The sequence below is a fragment of the Canis aureus genome, chromosome 1, assembly GCF_053574225.1.
Source record: "Canis aureus isolate CA01 chromosome 1, VMU_Caureus_v.1.0, whole genome shotgun sequence".
Lineage (NCBI taxonomy): Eukaryota > Metazoa > Chordata > Mammalia > Carnivora > Canidae > Canis > Canis aureus.
This window is the reverse complement of record NC_135611.1, coordinates 71,002,334-71,027,479: the sequence shown is the minus strand read 5'-3', so window position 1 is coordinate 71,027,479 and position 25,146 is coordinate 71,002,334. Positions and strand designations below refer to the sequence as shown.

The window sequence follows — 25,146 nt, the reverse complement described above, 5'->3', positions numbered from 1 at the left end:
AAAAATTAGACCAACTTGCTGGACTAAAATATTAACAGGCCCTAAGTGGCTTCTCAGGGAGGGGACCATATGCAATACATCCAGATTATAAGTGAAATAAAATCCCAGTTCCTGATCACCATTACCATATGGCCTGGAATACAGACCGTAATACTTATCTAAGCCAGTGTATTTTTAACACTGTAATGATGAATGAGATGAGGAAGTTAAATTAATCTGTACAATCTAAAAGGCCATAATTTTAAAGTAAGAAAAAGCAATTCACACTATGCTTTCTACTAATGCTAAACAGATGCCTGAGGAGACTGGAAATGAAACATAAAACGCTCCAAAATGACAATGAGGGGAGGCAACATTTTTACCTTTTCAATTTTTTATTTTATAGTTATATTTTTGAGAGGAAAAGTATAAAGGGTTCAAAAATGGACATGTACTTTAAACTGTAAATTAAAATAAAATTTTATTCAAAGCATCTTTTAAAATTACAGCATGTTTATTCTTATGCTGTCATCTCTGCCAACCTACAATTTAGCCATATGAAGCATAAAACACTTCAAAAATTTGAATGTAAACCACATTTTTAAAACAAAAAGCAGTCTTAACACACCTCAAATTTTAGATGCTAATGTATTTTGTCCAAGTATATAGCTTATATCAAGAAAGAACATTTTAAATATTTCTATAGTTAGTTGTAATAATTTCTTAAACTTCCAATTATACAAATAAAAAATGTTTGTGAATATAACTATTAGAGTTGACGAAAGCTGACCAGAAAAACAAACAAATAAAAACCCTTATTTTTGAAGGCCTTAAATTTTATTAACCATGAAATGGCAAGTACTTGTATTTTTTAATACAATTTTACTGTCCTACCTTCCTTTAGGTAAGTTCATCAAATTTTAAATTTCCCAAGACTGATGAGTATTGCTTTTTAATATTTCATTTAAGTTATATTCGAGGAAAATTTCTAGAGAAAATGCTGAAGCCTAACCCATAAAGATTCTGATGCTACAGTATCTCTTACTGTGCTTATAAGTGCTCCAAGTTAAAATTCTATATACCAGATTACAAACAAAATTCTTAGACCATTACAAATATAAATTCTTATTACAAAAAAAATCCCTCAAGATTTGTGATTTACTGTACAGAGGAATTACATTTTTAAAGTATGTCCTCATTCATACACATTATTTGTTACTATCATCTTTCATACTTTTGCTTCTTTCCAAGACATTTACAAACCACCCCTTCCCCATGGCTACGTATTTTAAACTATGTGTGTACTGCAACACACTGGGATTTTTGGATAAAGAAGCCTACATTTTAGATAATGTTTAAACTACATCTGTAGGCTACTACTTCAAAAAAGGGGGAAAAAAAGGCGCTGAAGAGCCCATATTTCCTTCTCATTACTGAGGTTTACTCCAATTAAGCAATCTATCAAATTATCATGCTATGCATGTTGTTTAGTTTTTGCCTAAAACAAAAGCTTAAATGATGGAGGTTTATGCCTACATAAAGGAGGTGAACTGCTCAGGTTTTTTCTGTTCATGCTTCAGTACATAAAGTGGTATTTAAAAACTTCATTTGGAAAAATGGCTTAAAACCACCACACAAGTTAACACACTTGCAGTCGAACCTATTCCAGAAAACTGCTTATCTGAGTAGCTAATATTTTCTGCAGTGTTTAACTGATAACTAAATTTAGTGAACACAAAATAGCCTGGCATGTTACTCTGAAGTAAAAGCAAGAAGGTGGCTTTATGCACTGAAAATATAAATAGGAGGCTTCCATTTGCTAATAATTCTAAACAAGCAGTACAATTAAAATTTAGTGTTTGCTAACAAAAGATCTAAAACAGTTCACTACTAAACAACCCTGTAGATGTCCCTTTTATCAATAAAAATCCAAGTGCCAAATCTCATTACAGGGCCCATAATTAAAAAACAAAACAAAAAACAAAAAAAAAACCCAATCACCAAGTTACCTAGACTTTGCAAGATTAACCACTCAATTTCAGCAAATGAGAAATATGCAATGTGCAAAAGTTCCCAAGTTAACATAATAGGGATGCCAAGTGCTTTTCAAACCTAAACATCATAGTGAGTTGTAAAGCCTCAGGAAAATAGAATAAGACTGATATTACTCCAATTCTGAAAATTCTCAACTACTGTGCATCTTACCAAGATCCTCAAGTATCTCTTTTCTTCCAAAGTCCACAACCTAGAACATTTTCCAAAATAGTCAGTTTTCCACTTCTCATTAGGCACACTATTTTGCAATTTAAAAATACGTATCTTATACACATATCTTATACTTTCTGGCTTGCTTCAGTGTTTACAGTATTGTTAAACATACTAATATACATTGTTAATGATCTTATAAATAATCTATTTCAACGTTCTTTGGCTACATGTACCATTGTTTTTTTCATACAAGTGTCTTATTCAGAAAGTGCTTCCTGTGAGAACTGCTTCCAATGAATGCATTAAACTTGCAAAATCTAGCTTCCCACAATATGTCCTTTTCTACCCTGTACTAGAAGTCCCGTATTTACAAAATATTTTAAACTTTACAACAAATCCATTACCATATAAAAAAAGTGCAATTCTCTCTCACCCCATATTATGGGGCAATGACATTCTTCATAAATTTCTACAGAATAGCAGCCTATGATAAGCAAATAAGGTGCTTAGCTTATGCCCAAGGATCTACTTTGTAAGTACGCTGGGCAGTACTTTTGTACAGTGGAAGAGTCAGAGTTCAGGCTACTGGCGGAGCGGCGCTCCGGTCAGGTTGGCGAGCTCTATGAGAGCAAGGGCTCCGTGCAGCCGCTCCCGCTGCTCCTGCAGCCGGCGCTGGGCACCGCGCTTCTCGTCATCCTCCTCATCGGATTGAAGGAATTCCAGAGGGTCCTGCTGCTCCTGATCAGCCTTCTGAACGAGTTTTCCTTTCAAGGTGGGGGCACGCTGCTCTCTGGTTTCCCAATACCTATACGAAATGCATGCGCATTAGCTATATATAAACATGACCTTTTCAATTTTTTTCTTTTGAAACCAGGTTCTTGACCACAGTATTACTTTCTGTGTTTTAGCTTATAAAGCTATAAAGTGATTTCATATATATTACATATATTTTCCATTATAGAGGGAAAAGTTCAAGATCAAGAAATTGAGGGACTTGCTCAGATTTCCAAAAAATCAAACACTGGCAGTTCTGAGTCTTTTATTCAATTCTCTGGTCATGGGTCTTCACCAATAAACCACAGCTGCCTTTAAGGTTATATGTTAAAGGGACTACAGTAAAATACAGTCATAGAACAAATGCTGTATGTCAATTATGCCTCAAAAAGAAATAAACTTAAAAAGTAAGATAAATCATTAGAAACCTATTTATCCTATTTACAGAGAGATGGTGACTTCTGACAGCGTTAACTATGAGAAATTTGAAACCTCACACAAAATGACAGATTAGTATCTGTAACACACAGAACTTATTCAAAAATTTAAGAGGCACTACCATTATTTCTGTTACATAGCCAACTGATAATTTCCTAGAGAAAACATTCCACCTTTATGTAACTGAAGAAAGGCATATTTAGGACAGCCCGGGTGGCTCAGCGGTTTAGCACCACCTTCGGCCCAGGGTGTGCTCCTGGAGACCTGGGATGGAGTCCCACATCGGGCTCCCTGCATGGAGCCTGCTTCTCCCTCTGCCTGTGTCTCTTCCTCTCTCACTCTCACTCTCTTTCTCTGTCTCTCACGAATAAATAAATAAATCTTAAAAAAAAAAAAAAAAAGGCATGTTTAAAAACAGTACCACTCCACATAAAAATGCCCCATACAAAGACCTGTATAACACTCACAACTTTATTTGTAATAGGCAAAAACAGCCCAAAGGCCCGGCCACAGGTGAATAAATAACCTGAGGTGTATCCATACAATGGATTATGACTCAACAGTAAGAAGGAATAAACCTAGAGTTGTAAGGTGACAGATAGTAGTTATACTTGAGGTGAGCAAACATAATGTACAGACTTAGTCACTATGTTGTACACCTGAAACTAACATAAAATTATGTGCCAACTATACTTTCAGTAAAAAAATAAACTGAAAAAAACAAAACAAAACAAAACAAAAAACCCCCAATGATACAAAAAGCAGGGAAGGGAAGGATAGATGAATTACAAAAAGGCATGAGAAAACTTTTTCAAGTGATGGATATGTTCACCATCTTGATTGTGATGATGGTTTCACAGATATACACATGTTGAAATGTATAAAATTCTACACTCTTTTTTTTAAATATTTATTTATCTGAGAGAGAGAGACCACAGACAGGGAGGAGGGATAGTGGGATAGGGAGGAGCGACTCCCCGCTGAGTGGGGAGTCGAGATGGGGCTTGATCTTAGGACCCCAGGATCATGACCTGACTCCAAGGCAGACACTTAAACCAACTGAGTCATGCGGGTGCCCCAAATTGTACACTCTAAATGTGTACAATCTATTGTGAGTCAATTATACCTCAGTAAAGCTTTTTTTTTTTTTAATAAAGCTGTTTTTATAATCATACACACAAAAATAATACAACTACTAGATTTCAGGAAATCTAGACATTCCAGGAAAAATCTGGGCAATGCTCAAAGATATAAAAAAAGAAATGCAAATAGTTCAGCATGGCTTGAAGGACAACTAGTAATAGAGAAGGGCAAAGAAGCTTTTAGTAAGGTCAGCAAGGACCAGGAATCAAGGACTTTGAATGCCAAAATAAAGGGTTTAGACTTTACACTGAGTAGATGGGAGAAAGGATGAAAGCAAATGACCAACAAGTTTCGGACTTGGGCAAAATTAGAGCTAATGGGGTAGCAGAGGCCAGCCAGAAGGAAAGAGGGAGGAAGTGATGCAGTACTCAAGACAAATACAACACCTGCCCAAGTGGAGCTTCCAGTTCAGCAGGGAGGATAGACATCGAACAAATAAGTGTGTGATGAAGGTTTTGAAAGAGAAAACAGCGTGTTGTAAAAGCATCTCTTAAGTCAGTATAACCTTGTTTGTTCTGGGGGTTAGTGAACAGATGAGGGAAGAACTTCCTGAAGGGATGTTCGACCGGTAAAAAGAAGAAAGAGAGGGTGGCTAAATGAAGAGGAAAGCAGCATTCTGGGCAGAGGGGGCAGGGAGGCGTGGGAGCCACAGTGTGAGTGGTGCTAACAAATCAGAAGCCCAGGTAGCTGGAGACAGTTGTGTTGTTAGAGGGAGGCAAAGCTACAGCAGAAGGATTCCGGACTTCATTCTAAATGCAGAGAAATCTGAAAAAGTAGGGAGTGTCCCAAACAGCTGATGTTGGTTTGTACACAACAGATGACTCCTTAAATCAGAATACCCTAAGAGAAACTTTTTTCAAATGGCCCCTTATTGCTGTTAAAAGGAAAATTAAACTGGGTGTTCCGCAGAGCTTTACTTTAGAAGAACCTCTAGCTTGTATCCCAGTAATAATCAGAACATATCTAATATGAAGCAAATGAGGAGAGGCTGCACTGTGGAATACAGTACATATAAAACATCCTGAAAATGAGGAAAATCTTGCTTTTAAAATAAACTCTGCGCTGGGCACTCAGACTAATTAATATCTCATACTTGTTTTCTACCACACACAAGATCCTTGTGCTGCTAACAATTCTGTGGTTTAAGGAAATAAAGAACCATTTCAAGTTATTTTATAAACTGTGTATAAAAGCAACTTATTTAAAATGAGAAAACTGTCAAAGCTCCCAACTTCCACCCATGTGCTGGGTGGTATCCCGCAGTGGAGCATCGGGAAACCTTACTTTGCCAACCACTCAGCGGCAGCCTGGTTGTCCACAGCCTGGTGCTTATTGAGAGCATCTGTGGGCTCCTCCCGTTTGAGCCTGGCATAAGGGTGCTTCGGACAGTGGCGGTTTGCATGGGTGAATCTGCTTAGGCAGCCTTCAAAACATAAGAGGGAAACAATTATCAGAATCTGGATATCCAGCAGACATGGAAAATGTTCAGTTTCACCTGTACCCAAGGAAAGTACATTAAGACCCTGGGATTTAACATTCTGTAGCATAGAGGAGGGAAAAAACCACCTGAACAGGAAGCCATTCCTTCACTGCTTGTGCACAGCAGCATAAATGCATCAACCCCACCAGAAAGGGATTTCATAGCAAAAGTGCTCAAAACCACCGACCAAGAATTTCATTCTGGGGTAAGGAAACATCCTATAAGACGAACAAAGCTTTAAGGGGGACACCATGCCCCTCAGCTTTGTAGGCAACAAGCACATTTTAAAAATATTCAATATCCAACACTGAGGCAATGCTTAAGCAAATTAAAGTGTGTAAACATTTGTTTTGGGTGTTTTGTTTTTTGTTTTAATTTAAACTTGAGTTAGCTTACAGGGCAATATTGGTTTCTGGAGAAAAGTGTAGACATTTGTAACAAGTGACAACAGTCAAAAAAACTACAGAGCAACAATACAAAACTCTATTGAATTTCAGCTATAACTATGTAAAAATGTGCATAAGGAAAACATCAAGAAATTGTGCTAAGAGATTTAGAAAATCACTTAAGAAAAGTGATAAGAGGGCAGCCCAGGTGGCTCAGCAGCTTAACGCTGCCTTCAGCCCAGGGTGTGATCCTGCGGCCCCGGGATCGAATCCCTCGTCAGGCTCCCTGCATGGAGCCTACTTCTCCCTCTGCCTGTGTCTCTGCCTCTCTTTCTCTGTGTCTCTCATGAATAAACAAAATCTTAAAAAAAAAAAAAAAGTGATAAGAAATTACTAACGGCAGTAGTAAAATGGTAAAATCTCCCTCTCTGTGAAAAATTTAGACAATGATGTGTTCAATGATGTGTTTCCTTTAATACTTAAGAAGCTTAAAACCAAAATAAAAGACTACTATAAAGGCTGTATTTACTTTTATAGATCTTTCTACCACCTCTAACCGCACACACTGCTATTTTTTTTAAAGTAATATCTCTGCTCATCATGGGGCTAGAACCCCAAGATCAAGAGTCACATGCTCTACAGATTGAGCCAGTCAGGCACCCTCTGAATACACTACTTTTAATTGCCCTTTAAGATTTTCACCTAAAAAGAATATTTTATTTAAAAATCAATCATTTCCCAGAAAATGAGCAGGGATCACAATTTACAAAGAGGGCATATGATGTTTTATAAAATTTACATCAAAATCTCTCCTCCTAAAAACTCATTACATAAACTTAACTCCTAACACCATACCATTTTCTGAACAAACAAAAGGTTTCTCTCCGGTGTGAAGACGCTGATGTGTTTTGAGCTGTCCACTTTGAACGAAGGCTTTTCCACAGTCTGGATAATCACACAGATAGGGTCTCTCACCTAAGTAGACAAATATTATTTATTATTTCTGAGACAATAAGGTGAAAAGAGAAAGGGACAAAGAGAATCAACCTCTATGTAGGTCATGACTCAACAATAAAACATGTCACAGCTTCTATAAAGCTGCAAGTGTTAATGCTAACAACAGCACTTTGATGCCTACCAAGCAGCTATCTACTTGGAAACACAGTAATATGGTCTTTAGGCCTTGAGCTTTTAGGTTCCCAGGTTCAAGCCTTGAAGTTATCTTCAGCTTATCAGGTCATTTTTCTCCCCATAATCTAAAATAGTATTTAGATCCAATAGCTCTTGGATTCTTCAAAGTGTCTCCCACTCCTGCAACTTTCCCTGGTCAGACTGGCAGCCCCTCCCACCCAGAAGGAAGCCTAACTGACCTCTATTCTCTACCCCTGCACAGCCCTTCTGGAGTGAATGACACTGAACTCTTGCTTTTGTCATCCAAACTACCACCTACATCACTTCAAACCCTACTACATCCCTTAAACAATGAGTGAAATGATCTGCTGACTTTCAGTGATCCCCTAACAACTGCACTATAGCTACTGCATTAGAGAGCAGGATTGATCTTACTTCACACTCCTGAGATTCATTCCGGGAGGCAGTTCCTCATTTCGTTCTACTCCTTGAAAATGCAAAATCTTCCCGACCCTGTAGGTCCTCAGTGGAACTCCCTGCTATCTCCAAATAATTGAACTATATATCCCTTCACTAATTCAGTATCTACTGCTATTTATGCATCCTGGTACTCTACTGATACAAAAATGTACAATACTTTGTACTCCACTGCAATTTATACATACAACACAGTGCTAGAGGCTTGAGAAGGTGTTGGAAAATATTGTTCAACCAACCATAATTAAACTTTATCATTTTTTGAAAAATCATTCTTTGATCAGTAATTATGCACTGGTCCTTCCCACATGACTCAAAGAACGGTAACAATTCCTCCCTAAATTTCTTATTATTTAGAAATGTACTAAATAAATGTGATAATTAAACACAAATTAATAAAACACAGGATATGGGAGGTTATTGAAAATAGTAACAGAAGTTTCTTACAATGTATATATATACTAGAGCTTAATCATACCATGGAGATCTTGGGCTCAGTTCTCTGGCATACAGCAAAGCCTGAAGTATTGGGTGACATGTGGTAGGCTGGCGTAGATCAGGCCTGAGACTCGGGGGTCTCATTATGCCACATGGTCCTGAATCTTATCCACACTGGCAACACATACTTTATGGCCTGTGAACCAGTTATTTGGGGGTATTTCAGACTAATTAGATTATTAAAAATCTGAAAATTCTCAAAATCAGATTTCTCATTTAGTAATGGTTTTACTGAATGGTACACCTTAAGTCAAAACCTCTTGGCCACCTTAGTTTATAATGATTCAATATTAAAACTTTACCCTTTTTCAGGGAGTTAGCTAAGAAATGTATATTCCAGCATCTTATTAAAATGTATCTTTTCAAAAACAAAAAACATGTGATGACCATAAACACAGTGGGGAAAAAAAAGGGAACTAAAGCTTTAAAGCCCAAGTTCTAGACCAGTACTCCCCAATGGAAATATAATGGGAACCACTTCTAGTAACCGCATTACAAAAGCAGAAAGAAACCGAAGAAATTAATTTTGATAATTTATTTACCCCAATAAATCTAAAATATAATTTCAATATGTAATTAATATCAAGGTTATCAAGAACACCATTTACTCTTTTTCATACTAAGTATATTTTATACATGCTGCCCATCTCAATATAGACTAGCTAGATTTCAAGTGCTCACGAGCCATATGTCCTACTATATTGGCCAGCATCACCTTAGACTCAAGGGTGTGGGAGGTTGTAAGGCAGTGGTCATTGCTTTTTTGGTGCCTCAGTTTCCTCATCTGTAAATTATTAAATACCATTATTAGAACCAAAAGGCTCCTTCTTCTGGAGCTAAATTTCTCTATGGAAAGAACAAGGGCCATCTCTGTGTCATTTCTTTGCTCTCTATATGGTATTTAAAATGTAAATATAGTTTCTCTACACAAATAGAGATATTTGATAGTCCTGGGATAGCTATCTACAATACATTTAATTCTGAAAAATTCTACTTCATCTTAGATTAAATGGCTAAGTAAACATATGGATGGCACACTGAGGATTCTAGAAATTCTACTAAACACTTGACACTTAATGTTTTAGAATTTGGCCTACAAACCAGTTTTAACAATTATACAGACAATTAATGGGCTTATCAAGTAAAATTTGGGTAGGTAAAATGACAGAACTACATTTAGCATTAACATTCCTAGGACAATTAAATTAATTACCATAATACCTTTACAAGTCACATGGTACCAATGTTGAGAAAACCATTCCTTCCTACCGAAAAAGAAATGGACTATACAATGCCTGTTTGAGAAACTTCACAATGATGAAATATACGGCAACTAAAACATTAACTTATGGGCCCAAACATCAAATCAGCTGTATTCTACTCAGCTTACCTGTATGAGTCCTTTTGTGAGCCTGGAGCGATTTCTCTCGTGGAAATACCCTATTACAGATGTTACAACGGATTCTGCTGGATGAATGCTCTCCTTCATTTATTAGATCCCGGACAGTATCTGCTCTGGGTCTGCCACGTCGGATTCCATCCTATTAACAATTTGTATAAACATTAACATAATTTCTTGTATCTACTCATTAGAATAGACTTTCACAATAAATCACTTTTCATATTCTTGAGTGATATCAACGAAAATGGTCGTTCCAAAGGGCAATCCCACCACAGATCACTGAAAAAAAAAAATCAAACTGTCAAAATCACCTTTTATCACAACTCCAGAAAATAGAGATTTACAGCAACTTGTGAACATTGAATCAGGAAGAGGCACCTGGAAACAGCAGGAAAGCTTTGCAGCATTTTTACTGCTTGCCCTTGCTGCTCCCTGATACCCATAGTGGTCTTGAAGAACCTTCTTCATTCTCAATGTGGGAACTTAGTCCCTGGCTACAGAGAAAGCAAAGCAGACCTGATTCTAAAAGAAAGGTGTTTGTCTGTCTTAACTTGTCTGGGGGCTACCTGAAGAACTGACACAAGGTATATGTCTTTGTTTTACCTTAGAACTCTCAGGGCAGAAAAGCAGCTAAACAGAAGGCATTGCTCAAAAACCTTGTAAAGCTAATAATAACTTGCACCCTAGGGCAAAAGATTTCAACTGAGACGAAAGGATACATCAAAAGCCTGAGAGGAAAAGCTAGAGAGAGAGAGTTTCTCTGGGAAATTAGGGCATTGAAAAGTGCTCTGGTATAACACAAAAAAAAAAAAGAAAAAGAAAAAAAGAAAAAAAAAAGAAAAGTGCTCTGGTATCCTAAAGATAAAAATGTAGACTCGTAATCAGTTCAGGAATTGAAGAACTATAACACAGAGCCATTTCTGCAAAGTCAAGAGTTTTTTTCTCATTCAATTTTTGGCTCCAGGCATTCAAGGAAATATCTAACAATGTTGAACGAAACAGAAATTTAGAGAACACAACAAAGAATAGAGTTTACAAAAATAGTTTAGAGGGACGCCTGGGTGGCTCGGCGGTTGAGCGGCTGGCTGCCTTTGGCTTGGGGTGTGATCTGGAGTCCCCGGGTCGAGTCCCACATTGGGCTCCCTGAATGGAGCCTGCTTCTCACCTCTGCCTATGTCTCTGCCTCTCTCTCATTCTCTGTCTCTAATGAATAAATAAAATCTTAAAAAAAATAGTTTGGAAAATTCTCAAAACAAGTAATTACAACCTGCAGCACACAACAAAAACAAACTGAGGAAAGAGAAGAATCTGATTTCCAGACTCATCACATTATAATATTCAAAACAGCCCATTTTTAATAATATGTAACTAAACATGTAAAGAAACAAAAGTATGGTCCATACATAGGAGAAATTAATAAAAACAAACCATGAGGAAATAGACACTGGTCTTACTAGGCAAAGACTTTAAATAAATGGTCTTAAAATATGCTGAAAGAGTTCATGGAAACCACGGACAAAGAACAAAAGGAAAAACAGGAGAACACTTTCAACAAACAAAGTACCGATAAAGAAACAAATTATAAAGGGGCACCTGGGTGACTTAGTTGAGCATTTAACTCAATTTTGGCTCAGGTCATGATCTCAAGGTCTTGAGATCAAGCCCCAAGGTGGGCTCTGCACTGAGCAGGCAGTCTGCTTGAGATTTTTTTCCCCTGTGCCCTGCCCCTGCTCACTTGCTGTCTTTCTAAAATAGATACATAAATCTTAAAAAAAATAAAATAAAGAGAAACCAAATAGAAATTCTGAAGCCAAAAAGTATAATAAATGAAAAACAAAATCACTGAAGAATTTAAATGGTAGATTTGAACTGTCAGGAAGAACCCGCAAATTTCGAGCAGGTCAACTGGAATTATCCAGTCTGAGGAACCAAAAGAGAAAAGAATGGACAGAGCCCAAGACACCTGTAGGATATCAAGTGTCTTAGTACATTTAGGCTACTGTAACAAGAAACGAAACATCAGAAATGTATTTCTCACAGTTCTGGAAGCTGGAAAGCCTGTGATCACAGCACCAGTGTGGTCAGGTGAGGGCCCTCTTCCTGGCTCATAGTTGGCACCCTCTAGCTGTGTCTTCACATCAGAGCTCTCTGGAGCCTTTACCATAAAGGCACCAACCAGTCCCCTTCAAGAGGACACCACCCTAACAGCATAAGCACCTCTCGAAGGCTTTAATTCCTAACAACATCATCTTGGGAGTCAGGATCTCACTCACCACACAAATTTTGGGGTACGTAAACACTTAGACTGTAACATCAAGCATACCAATATACACATAATTGGAGACCCAGAAGGCAAGAGAAAGACGGGCAAAAAGAATATTTGAAAATAATGGATGAAAACTTACAAAATTTGATAAAACATAAATCTAAACATCCAAGAAACTCAATGAACTTCAAGAATGAGACACATTAGATCAAACTGTCAAAAGACAAAAGGCAGAGAGAACCTTGAAAACAGGAGAAGCAATTCATCAGGTATAAGGAATCTTCTCTAAGATACACAGCTGATTTCTCAGGAGAAACTATGGAAAGCAGGATGACATGTTTAAAGTGATGAAAGGAAAAAAAAAAAGTCAGCCAATATTCTTTCATCCACTAAAATTATCCTTCAAAAATAAAAAATAAATTAAGACATTCCCAGATAAACATAACCTTAGAGTCCGTGGCTGGTAGACCTGCCATGCAATAAATATACAGAGAGTTTTCCAGGCAGAAACAAAAGGGCACTAGATAGAAACTCAAAGCCATACAAAGAAACAAAGAACACTAGTAAAGGTAACTACCTAAGTAAATACAAATGCCAAAAGTGTATTTCTTGCTTACAACTCCTCTTTTTACCTATATAATGTGAAAGACAAATAAATGCCAGGCACACTTGGCTGGCTCGGTCACAGTGGTGTGCAACTCATGATCTCAGGGTCATGAGTTCAAGCCCCATGATGGAAGTAGAGATTGCTTAAGTAAACAAATTAAACTTTTAAAGACAAATGTCAAATGTATTTTAAAATCCATAAATCCACATTAATGGGAACATAATATAAGAAGATGTAATTTGTAACTATAACAAAGAGGGAGCAACAGAGCTGGAAAGGAGCAGAGTTTTTGTATACCATTGTAGCTACAGTGGTACGAATTCAAAATAGATTAAGTCTAAGAGATGAATTGAAATTCCCAGGGATCACTAAAAAAAAAAAAAAAAAAAAAAAATCTAAAATTCAATAAAAGAAACAAGGAATGAAAATAATACACTACAAAAAAATAATAAACACAAAGAAGTCAGTAAGAGAGGAACTGAAAAACAAAACAGGTATAAGACATATAGAAAATAATAAAGGTTTTTCCTTAACAGTAATCACTTTAAACATAAATAGCTTAAATTTGCCAATTCAAAGGCAGAGATTAGCAGAATGGGTGTTTAAAAAGTGATCCAACTATATATGCTGCCTATAACAGACTTCTATAAATCCAAAAACACAAATAGGTTAAAGGAGAAAGTATGGAGGGGCTCTTGGATGGCTCAGCCAGTAGAGCATACAACTCTTGATCTCTGGATGGTGAGTTCAAGCCCCACCTTGGGCCCAGAGCTTACTTTAAAAAAAAAAGGGAGAGGGGGTGGAAAAAGGAATAACAAGTATAAAGACTCACTCACCTAACAACAGAGCTCCCAAAAAGTATGAAGCAAAAATTGACAGAATCGAAAGGGGAAGGAGTTCAAAATAGCTGGAGACTTTCACTTTAAATAAGACAGGACTACTAGACAGGTCAACAAAGACATAGAAGACTTTAACACCACTCTAAGCTAACTAGACCTAACAGACATATGCAGAACACTCCACATAAAAACAGCAAAATATGCATTTTTCTCAAGTGCACGTGGAATATTCCCCAGAAAAGACTGTTAGGATACAAACCTAAGTATTGATAAATGTTAAAAGACCGTATCTTCTTTGACAGACATGGAATGAAACTATAAATCAAAAACCAAAAGAGGGATCCCTGGGTGGCGCAGCGGTTTGGCGCCTGCCTTTGGCCCAGGGCGCGATCCTCGAGATCCGGGATCGAATCCCACGTCAGGCTCCCGGTGCATGGAGCCTGCTTCTCCCTCTGCCTGTGTCTCTGCCTCTCTCTCTCACTGTGTGTGCCTATCATGAATAAATAAAAATTTAAAAAAAAAAAAAAAAAAAACCAAAAGAAAACTGGAAAATTCACAAACAGTGAAAATTAAACACAGTCTTTTTTTTTTTTCCAGTTTTATTTACTTATGATAGTCACAGAGAGAGAGAGAGAGAGAGAGGCAAAGACACAGGCAGAGAGAGAAGCAGGCTCCATGCACCAGGAGCCCAGATCCCGGGTCTCCAGGATCGCGCCCTGGGCCAAAGGCAGGCACTAAACCACTGCGCCACCCAGGGATCCCCTAAACACAGTCTTAAACAGCCAGTGGGTCAAAGAAGAAATCACAAGGGAAATCAACAAATACTTTGACACAAATGAAAACAAAAACACAACATATCAAAACCTGGGGGATACAGTTCTTGGATCGAAGGACATGATAACAATGCTACCCAAAGTGACGTACAAAGTTAGTGCAATCCTTATTAAAATTCCAAAGGCCTTTTTTATTTTGCCAAAATGGAAAAAGTGATCCTCCAACTCATGTAAAACTGGATGAGGCTCCAAATAACCAAAACAATATTTAGAAAGAACAAAGCAGAGGACACACACATCCCTATTACAAAACTTACTACAAAGCAGCAACTTATGGTAGTCGCATAAGGAAAGACACATAAACCAATGAACAGAATTGAGAGTCAAGAAATAAACCCTTATCTACAGCAAACTTACTTTCAACAAGGGTGCCAAGAACATTCAATGGGTAAAGAACTCTCTTCAACCAACAGTTCTGAGACAATTACATTTCTACATACAAAAGAATGAAGTTGAATCCCTACACCTCATGATATCCCTGCATGGAGCCTGCTTCTCCCTCTGCCTGTGTCTCTGCCTCTCTCTCTTCTCTCTGTGTCTCTCGTGAATAAATAAATAAAATCTCTAAAAAAAAAAAAAAAAAAAAGAGGGATAAATGTTCATGAGCTTGGATGTAGAAATGGATTCTTAGAAATGGCATAAAAAATATATGCATCAAAAAGAATAAATAAGCTGGCCTTAAAGTTAAAAAATATTTGCTTATCAAGGGACATTCTCAAGAGAGTGAAGAGACACATAACAGAACAGGAGATTAACATTTGCAAATTAAATACTTGATAAGGGTCTAGCATCAGGATATATAAAGAACTTGCATCCAACTCTTGATTTCAGCTCAGGTCATGATCTTGGGGTTGTGGGACTGAGCCCTGTATGTCGGGCTCTGTGCTCAGCAGAAAGTCTGTTTCAGATTCTCCCCTCTGCCTTCACCCACTAAAATAAATAAATCTTTAAAAAAAAAAAGTGTAAAGATCATAAATAGAAACTTCTCCAAAGTAGTTACACAAATGCGCAGCAAGCTCCTGAAAAGATGCCCCACATCTTTAGGGAAATGCAAATCAAAATCAATGAGGTCAGTTATATCTCAATAAAGCTTGAGGAAGAAAATAACATCTTTTTTTTTTAAAAAAAGCACAATTAGATACTACTTCACACCAACTAGATTACACTCAAAAAAAGAAATAGGAAATAAAAGTTTTTGTCAAAGAGGTAGAAAAACTGGAGCCCTCAAAAGTTGTTGGTGAGAATGTAAATTGGTTCAGCCACTATGGAAAAAACAATTTGAGAGTGTGGTACAATGTCATATACATATACATTTCAATGGAATGTTATTCAACAATAGAAATGATACATGCTACAGGGCAGATGAACCTCAAAAACAGTATGCTGAGTGAAAGATGCCAGACACAGGGGCGCCTGGGTGGCTCAGTGGTTGAGCGTCTGCCTTCGGCTCAGGGTGTGATCCCAGTCCTGGGATTGAGTCCCACATCAGGCTCCCTGTGAGAAGCCTGCTTCTCCTCTCCCTCTGCCTGTGTCTTGGACTCTCTGTGTCTCTCATGAATAAATAAATAAAATCTTAAAAAAAAAAAAAAAAAAAAGATGCCAGACACAAAAGGCCACACATTGTGCAATTCCATGTAATGAAATATCCAGGATAGTTAAGTGCATAGAAACGGAAGAGATTCCTTTCCAGAGACTGCATGTCCTGGGGAATGCGAAGTACTTAATGAGTACAGAGTTTTCCCTTAGGGTAGTGAAAATATTTTGAAACTTGATATGTGGGTGGTCATTACACAACATTGTGAATTACTAAATGTCACTGAATTACACACTTTAAAATGGTTAATTTTATGCTACATTAATTTCACCTCAACTTAAAAAAAAAAAACTAAGGAAATTTGAAAGTACTAGGGATGTCAGTTTATAACAATATATCAATTTGGTTCATTAATTGCAACACATATACCATGCTAATATAAGATGTTAACAATGGGAAAGGTGGGTATGTAATTTATGGGAACACCCTTCACTTTTCTACATCCCTCTAGAACTAATTGAAAACAAACATTCACTTGCAAATAATAATGATAATAATAATAATCTCATTTCCCAGGTTAGGTTAAATTTTACACATACAAGTTACATAAAAAAACAATAAAAAGTATTATGTACAACTACATCCAAAATGAAGTTGCTTTTACTGTGTGCAATATAAATACCTAAAGCATTCCATATGCTTACAAACATCAGGTCAAAGCCTTGATTGATAACAATAAGCTCCAGGAAAAAAATCCATTCAATTAACTCACTTTGAAAGAGGCCCAATCTCAACATGGATTGGGTTATTTTATAGGATAAGTCATGTTCAAAAAATTTAGATATTAAAATCTATTTCCATAACAGTCAACAGATGAATAAAGAAATGTCAACTGGTAGATTAATGAAGAAATGATAGCATAGGGGCAGCCCGGGTGGCTCAACAGTTTAGCGCTGCCTTCAGCCCAGGGCGTGATCCTGGAGACCCAGGATCAAGTCCCACGTCAGGCTCCCTGCATGGAGTCTGCTTCTCCCTCTGCCTGTGTCTCTGCCTCTCTCTCTCATGAATAAATAAATAAAATCAAGAAAAGAAAGAAAGAAAGAAAGAAAGAAAGAAAGAAAGAAAGAAAGAAAGAAAGAAAGAAAGAAAGAAAGAAAGAAAGAAAGAAAGAAAGAAAGAAAGAAAGAAAGAAAGAAAGAAGAAAGAAAAGAAAGAAAGAAAGAAAGAAAGAGAAAAAGAAAAGATAGCATATACAATACAAAGGAAAATTATTCAGCCTTAAAAAAATTAATCCTGCCATATATTATAATGTGCATGAACCTTCAAAACACTATGCTAAGTATTCTTAATTCTACATGATTCCACTTATATAAGGTAGTCAAACTTTTAGAAACAGAAAGTAGAATTGCAGTTGCTAGGGACTGCAGGGAGAGAGAAAAGGAGAGTTCAATGGGTACAGAGTTTTGGTTTTGCAAAAATAAGTTCCTGAGATCTGTTACACAACAATGTGCATATTGTTAACCAAATATTATCAAGATGATAAATTTTGTTATACTTTTTGCCATCAAAAAAAAAAAAAAAAAAGGATGGTGGAAAGGCACTATGGCAATAATAACACTGTAAAAATATTCAGTGCCCCTCTCTCACTGTGTGTGGGTACCAATGAGGCCAACGTGACCACATGACTTGCTTTGGCTAATAAAATGTGAATGGAAAGTATATGTAGGACTTCAATGCAAAAGCCTTAAAAGCCATCACCATGGTTCTTCTGCCTTAGACCCAAATGTCCCAGGTAGAGGATGTTCCTTCTGGGTCCCAGGATGAATAGGACAAGGCACATATCTGCAGTCAACCCTCATAGGATATAACATGAACCATGATTAGGCTGAGATTGGGATTTCTGAGTTTGTATTCTACAGCATGCTTTCACTTAAACTGACTTGGGCACTTTGTTAGTAAATAAAAAACCTTACACAACACTCAAAAAAAAAAAAAAACACACACACACACACAAAAAAAAACAAATAATGTGATTAAAAATGGGCAGAGGGGGGATCCCTGGGTGGCGCAGCGGTTTGGCGCCTGCCTTTGGCCCAGGGCGCGATCCTGGAGACCCAGGATCGAATCCCACATCGGGCTCCCGGTGCATGGAGCCTGCTTCTTCCTCTGCCTGTGTCTCTGCCTCTCTCTCTCTCTCTGTGACTATCATAAATAAATAAAAATTTAAAAAAAAAAATGGGCAGAGGGGACTTGATCAAACACTTTTCCAAAAACATACAGCTGGCCAACAGACAAAAAGATGCTCAACATCATTATTCATCAGGAAAATACAAATTAAAACCACAGTGAGATATCACATTACCCTTGTCAGAATGGCTAAAATCAAAAAGACAAGATATAACAAGTGTTGGCATGAATGTGGAAAAAAAGGAACACTATTGGTCAGAACGCAAACTGGTGCAGTGTCCTGTACCAGGAAAACAGTACAGAGGTTCTTCAAAAAATTAAAAATTAATCTGATCCAAAACTTCCACTACTAGATATTTACCCAAAGAAAACAAAAATGCTAATTCAAAAAGATATATGCATCCTGTGTGTATTGCAGCACTATTTATAATAGCCAAGATATGGAAGCAACCGAAGTATCTCTCCATCAATGGAGAAAGTCTTACACACACACACACACACACACACACACACATTACTCAACCATTAAAAAGAATGAAATCTTGCTATATGCAACATGGATCTAGACAGTATAACATTAAAGGAAATAAATCAGAGAAAGACAAATACCATATGATTTCACTCATATATGAAATTTATGAAACATAACAAAGAAAAAAAGGAGACAAAAAAAACAGATCCTTGGGACATCTGGGTGTCTCAAGTGAGTTAAGCATCTGTCTTTGGCTCAGGTCACGACTCCAGGGTCCTGGGATAGAGCCCCACCTTGGCAGCCTACTTCTCCTCTCCCTCTCGTGCTCTCTCACTCTCTCAAATACATAAAATCTTTAAAACAAAAACAAAAAAACCACAGATTCTTAAAGAACTGGTGGTTGCCAGGGGGAGGTAGGTAGAAGGATGGGTGAAATAGATAAAGAGGATTAAGATTACACTTATCTTGATGAGCACTGAGTAAAGTATAGAATTGTTGAATCATTATATTGTACACCTGAAACAAATAACATGGTATGTTAATTATACTTTAATTTTTAAAAAACCTTAATGATACAACTCTTGTGCCATAAAACACTCTTTTCCCAATATTTTTAAAAAAGATTTGAGAGAGGGAGGGAGCCCAAGGAGAGGAGGAGGGAAAGAATCCTAAGCAGACTCCACACTGAGCACAGACCCTGAGATCATGACCTGAGCTGATACTAAAAGTCTGATGTTTAACCAACTGAGCCACCCAGGCGCCCCTCCCAGTATCTTTAAATACATAAAAATATACTGTTGCCTCTATTATACTTTGAAATAACTGATGAGTTAATATCCAAATTTTTAGGTTATCCATTACTATTTTCCCTTTCTAGTAAAAAAAAAAAAAAAAGAATATATGTATATATATATATATATATATATATATATATGAATTTTCAAGTATGTTTTATGGGGGGACTGAGGGGTTTTTTTGCTTTGTTTTTTTTTAAGATTTTATTTATTTATTCATGAGAGACACAGAGAGAGAGAGAGGGAGAGAGAGAGAGAGAGAGAGAGAGAGAGAGAGAGGCAGAGACACAGGCAGGGGGAGAAGCAGGCTCCCTGTGAGGAGCCCAATGTGGGACTCGATCCCGGAACTCCAGGGTCACACCCAGAGCAGAAGGCAGACGCTTTTTTAAAAAAATACATTATTGGGATCCCTGGGTGGCACAGCGGTTTGGTGCCTGCCTTTGGCCCAGGGCGCGATCCCGGAGACCCGGGATCGAATCCCACATCGGGTTCCCGGTGCATGGAGCCTGCTTCTCCCTCTGCCTGTGTCTCTGCCTCTCTCTCTCTCTCTGTGACTATCATAAATAAATAAAAATTTTAAAAAAAAATACATTATTTATTTATTTGTCTGTTTGTTTATTTATTTATTTATTTATGAGAGATAGAGAGAGGCAGAGACACAGGCAGAGGGAGAAGCAGGCTCCATGCAGGGAGCCTGACTTGGGCCTCGATCCCAGGTCTCCAGGATCACAACCTGGGCTGAAGGCCGTGCTAAACCGCTGAGCCACCCGGGCTGCCCAGAAGGCAGACGCTTAACTGCTGAGCCAACCAGGCATTCCCAAGGGACTGAGTATTTTAAAAGTTAACAATTTGGCTGTTTCCCAGCTTAAATCACATATTTGCATTTTCCAAATGAGAAACAGAGCTAAAAAATATAGTATGACACAACATCCTAGCCATATACAGGTTAAGGCTTCACTGAGTGTTTCATTTCTTCTGAGAAAAATCAAAGAAGGTAAATAATCATCTGATGCCCTAAGTAAATGAATAAAGAGTAGCTTTTAACGATACATACAAAAAGAAGCTGTTACTTAAAGAAGGTTCTCTTCATTTTGGCCTTAGCTATAAAACCATGTTTGTAGGTACATTCTGACAATAACAGAGTGTTAACTAACTCATTAGCAATCAAGTATACCAGTAGTCTAACAGACAGATCTTGTCAGAACTGCCTGCTGGTTCACAAGAGCTAACAAGAAATGCAACACATTCTATTATGTGGCAACACCTGTGACATAAGCTACTAGAAAGAAGTAAAATGATTTGATTGCCAAAAATATTTGCACACTTCGGTACATTTAATTTCTAATACAGAATTTCAGTACCACTGGAAGGTAGATTAGTGATTTTCCAAGTGATTTCCGAAATAGAACATGATGTTTTGAGTTTTCAATGTCAATAACTATCTTTAAAAGGTTATTTTATAAAACATTGGTTATTTCTCAAGCCATTTAGAACAATGTACACATTTACCTAGATTTTAGAGAAAGTTGTAGTCAAACTGGGTATTCATGTGAGAACCAAAAAACCTAAAAGTCAACACATTTTCATACAAACTAAAATTCAAATAAAGTCCACAAATACAACCTACAAGGAAATGGGTCGCAGAGGAAGGCATATGCACCTTGACATGAAAAAAAAAAAAAAAAAGTAATTAATCATCTTTCCCTTTTCAAATTCAGGTTTAGATACAAATTTCCTTTGGCTTTCATATCTGCTTCCTCATTCTATCCCCCACCTTGACCTATCTGTGCAACTCTCTGAGCCTTAATTTGCATTTGTCTGCTCTACTGTGTGTACCCTCATAAAGCATTTCAGTTGAGATACATATAGGTGTAAATAGTCTGCTTTCATCAGCTTAATACTAAAAAAATAAGAAATCCCTAAAGTCAATTTATACATGTTATATACAGGAGTAATATCATGTAGGGATTAAGAACAATGGCTCTGGAAGATTGCACTCAGTTCTACCACTTACTATATGATGTTAACTAAACCTAATCTTGGAGACTCTTTAATTCCTCCTTGTTCATCCAGTTAACAAGATAAAGAATTCAAAACACTCAGCACAGACCCTGGCAGTTTTGCTATGCCAGGCAATAAATGGTGGCTACTATGTTACATGTTTAACATGGTGATCAAAATTATATGTACTAATCTATTTGTAAGACTATGTGTAGTGTGCAGGTGATAGAAAGGGTTACGTGGGATAGGCAGCTGGCAAGTCCTGAAAAGTGAATAGTATCTGAGGCTATGCACAGAGAAGCGGAACCACAGATCCCACATTGAAGTAACCTCATGAACACAGTCTGAGTAGAGGCCACAACATGCAGAGGCTTGGAAATGACCTGTGGCAGAGAGAAATTAGACCTGTTCCCTTCCTTCCCCTCCTGGAATTCTATAAACTAAGAAGATAGTGCTAATATATAATTATACCCTGACGGTGCTAAGCAATCCTGTAATGAGGGGCCAAAATAAATTAGTAGATGATGGATGTTCTCCCCACAAGCAGGGGAGGAGGGAGCGTAGGGCAGAAACAAGAGAGCAAGCAAGAGCCTACACTTGGTAGGAGGGTCTCAGATGTTAACACCTCCCCAGGAAGCAGTGGCAACACATAGACAATAAAGAACACAAACGTTCTTAAACTCACAGCTGTTACTGCCTCTAATCTGTAACTGAGAGAAGGGGATGGGGGAAACATGTTACTGGTCTCCCATCTTTCCATAAAGTAAACAGATTCAGTCTGCATGATTCACCCACGATGCATGTAGAGATAAAGAACTACAAGTACAGAGAAACAAAACAAGGAAGAGGGCTGGATCTTCCTATCTTTAGAGTGTACTGATCACAAATGAAACTGGTTAATATCCTTAAATAAAGGTATATTCAAGACCCTTCCACTCAAGATAGGAAAGCTAAGTGAATTTTTGGAGCTGCAGTTGGATTGCTTCATTGACGAAAAGGACAAGTTAAAATCAATTCATCTAGTAATTTTTAAATATTACTGTGAAGAGGGAAAAAAGTGAAATATAAAACAGCATTTTCACTCTTTCATGTTCTTCATAATTTCAGGTGTATTTTACCCCTGAAAAGAGGTAGACAAACGAATTAAAATTCAAACCCATGCAATGTGTGAGCAACTTTTATGCAACATATGTGAAGTTAAGTCTATTTTGGGCCACAAAGAATATACCTATAAATTTCATTTATCTATTATAACACTAATATCCTGGATAATGCAAAATTAAGTTGAGTTATCATTAACAGTCAATGCAAAATCTTCCACAATTATTTGTGCATGCATGCCTTTATGGTTCTCAGCTATATATCCTAGTTTTCTAAAAGGCTAAATATGTTAACATAGGAAAGATCTCTAGGCTATCCAGCCATGTTCCTAAGGGCTACCTAGAGACAGCAACAGGGATTGTTTCCTCTACAAAGTCACTCAGCACTGTTATTAATATTTCCACTGCTTGTTCTTTCAAATTGTTTCAAATTTTTACTCAAGTGACACTTCAAGAGTCAAAAGGGCGTCAAAGCAGTTTTATAACTTTGTAGTTCTTTGATAACAATGCCACTAGCAACAAAGTATATCAACTTCCTCAGGGCTCAAAAAACGGAGTTTCAACATCTTTGCTACTGCAGTAAACTGACTTGCTTTATCTTCAGTCAACTGCTTATCTAACCTACTATTTAGCAAACAGAACCTGAATATTAACCTTATATCGGCACAATTCATTCATGATAGAAATTTTTACCAAGCACTTTTATTCAGCATTTAGAGTGTGAGGTATTATAGTTGAACAGTCTTCCAGAGAAAACGATTCCCGCCCTCGAGGAGCTCAAAGTCTATAGAGATAACTATGTCACCATGAACACATGCTTCAGGAGCAGGAGCCACAACACCTCGACTGTAGTCCCCGTTCTCCCATCACCTAGCTGTGACCTTGGGGACGTCCCTTCGCCAATCCCTCTCAGGCTGAGCTGCCTGCTGTCAAGCGTAGACTTGAACCAGAACCAGGTGGTCACATCTTTCCCAGCTCTAAGCAGTTCGCGCGTGCGAGCGCTCCGAGGTTACCAACAGCGTCCCACCGCACCGTGCGCTCTCAGCAACAGGCCCAGCGGAACTCTGGCTGCACGAGCGGCAGAGGAGTGCCCGAGTCCCTTCTCGCTCCTCGGCCATCTCCGCAGGGCACCCTCAGCAAGGCCGGGGTGTCCGCTCTGATGGAGCCGCACCTGCGCAAAGCCCTCCCTTCCCGCACCGAGGACCGAGGAGCGGCGGACCGCCCGCAGCCCCTTCAACCTCTCTTCGGCCGGCCGAGCGCCATCATCCGCGACCTCAGGCTGCGCCGCGGCTCACCGCATCTGCCGCCGGGTCCCCTCGGTCGGCCACCTCCCCTCCGCTGGCGTCACGTGACCGCCGCCCCGCCTCTCCCCCGCGGGGACCCGTTTTTGGCGCGCGGCAGTGACGTCAGCGTCCTGTCAGCCGCCCCCGCCCTCGCCGCGGCCAGAGAGACCTCGCGTTTTAAACTCGGCCCCGCCCCACCCGCCGCGTCCGCGGGCGCTGCCGGCTCCCGGGCCGCGCCGTTAACGGGCCCCGGCTGCCCCGCGCCCCCCACCCGCCTCGCTCACCTTGAGGTGGCCGCTGTCCGGGCTGCTCGCCTCCTCCTCGTCTTCACCTCCCGAGGCGGCGGGCGGGGGCGCGCCCCGGCTTCGGAGTCCCGGGTGCTCGGCGGCGGCGGGCAAGGCGGCCGAGGCGGCGCCCCCCACGGCCCCGGGGCTGAGCGTCACGTTGTGCGCGTTCTCGCCCCAGCGCCACGGGTACACCATGAAGTCGCTGAAGCCGGGGCTGGTGGGGATGAGCGGCGGCGGCGGTTCCGGCTCCCCCCCGCCGCCGCACGTGGGCTTGATCGGGGTGGTCCTGATGACCGACACCAGCACCCGCTTCGGGGAGTCGTGGCAGAAGATGACGGGCGGCGGCTGCGGCGGTTTGTCCGCCATGGGCGCCTCCGCGCCCCGGATCATCGCCCGGCCCCGGTGCAGCTCGGCAGCCGCACTCCCTGCGCCCCGCTCTGGCCCCTCGCTCCGCTCGCCCGCGCTGCTCCCGAGGCGCCGGCGCTCAGTGCCGCCGGCTCATGGCTGGCGGACGTTTCCCGGAACCCTCTGGCTCGGCCGGCAGCCGGCGGCCAGCCCCAAACCCCGGCCCCGGTCAGGCCCGCCCTCCGTCCTTCGTGCTCCCGGCGCAGGCTGCAGCGGCGGGAGCGGCGGGCGGCCAGCCCTCGGTGACGGGACAGCAGGACGTGCTGCGCCGAGCCCCCGAAAATAACAACCTGCCGCCTGGGTCACCGCTCCGGCTTTTCCCGCGTTACATTTCGCGCCTGGGCGGAACCAGTCACCGCGAGGCCCCTGCCCGCTGGCCGCAGCGCCGAGCGACAGGCCGCGCCAGCCAATGGCCGCGCCCGGACGTGTCTGCGGCGGGGGGGCGGGGCCGAGCCTGCGCGCGGGCCCGTCCTGCCGCGCGATTGGTCACCGCGCGGCTCTCTTTTCTGCCTCGCGGGCCAACCGCGTTCGAAACTCCGGGGAAGCGCGCAACAGCTGCCCTTGGGCAAACACACCCTTCGGGAGCGCCGCCCCGCGGTCTGGTCTGCGCGGGGTGTGGTGT

At 39.9% G+C, this 25,146-nt stretch overlaps 2 protein-coding genes across 9 annotated transcripts in view; one reads left to right on the top strand and one right to left on the bottom strand.

The window, feature by feature from the left end:
- The window catches only part of LOC144317344 (uncharacterized), a 57,625-nt gene that overhangs the window by 1,696 nt on the left and 30,783 nt on the right, over positions 1-25,146 (top strand). For 3 of the 8 annotated variants that reach the window (XM_077903639.1, XM_077903618.1, XM_077903645.1), the window contains exon 1: positions 24,079-25,126. The exons of 1 other annotated variant lie outside the window; for it this stretch is intronic. In XM_077903639.1, coding sequence (XP_077759765.1) covers positions 24,620-25,126 — 507 coding nt within the window. In that variant the 5' untranslated portion in view covers positions 24,079-24,619. Of the gene's footprint in view, positions 1-24,067; positions 25,127-25,146 lie in introns of those variants that run through there. 4 more of the 8 variants (XM_077903659.1, XM_077903650.1, XM_077903629.1 and 1 more) reach the window with 4 other exon arrangements.
- ZNF367 (zinc finger protein 367) lies at positions 442-24,897 on the bottom strand. Its single transcript, XM_077903601.1, has 5 exons — positions 24,117-24,897; positions 9,905-10,055; positions 7,264-7,383; positions 5,827-5,965; positions 442-2,992 (listed from the first exon to the last, which is right to left on the bottom strand). Exons 1-5 carry the CDS (start codon positions 24,507-24,509, stop codon positions 2,770-2,772), a joined length of 1,026 nt encoding a protein of 341 aa, XP_077759727.1. The 5' UTR covers positions 24,510-24,897; the 3' UTR covers positions 442-2,769.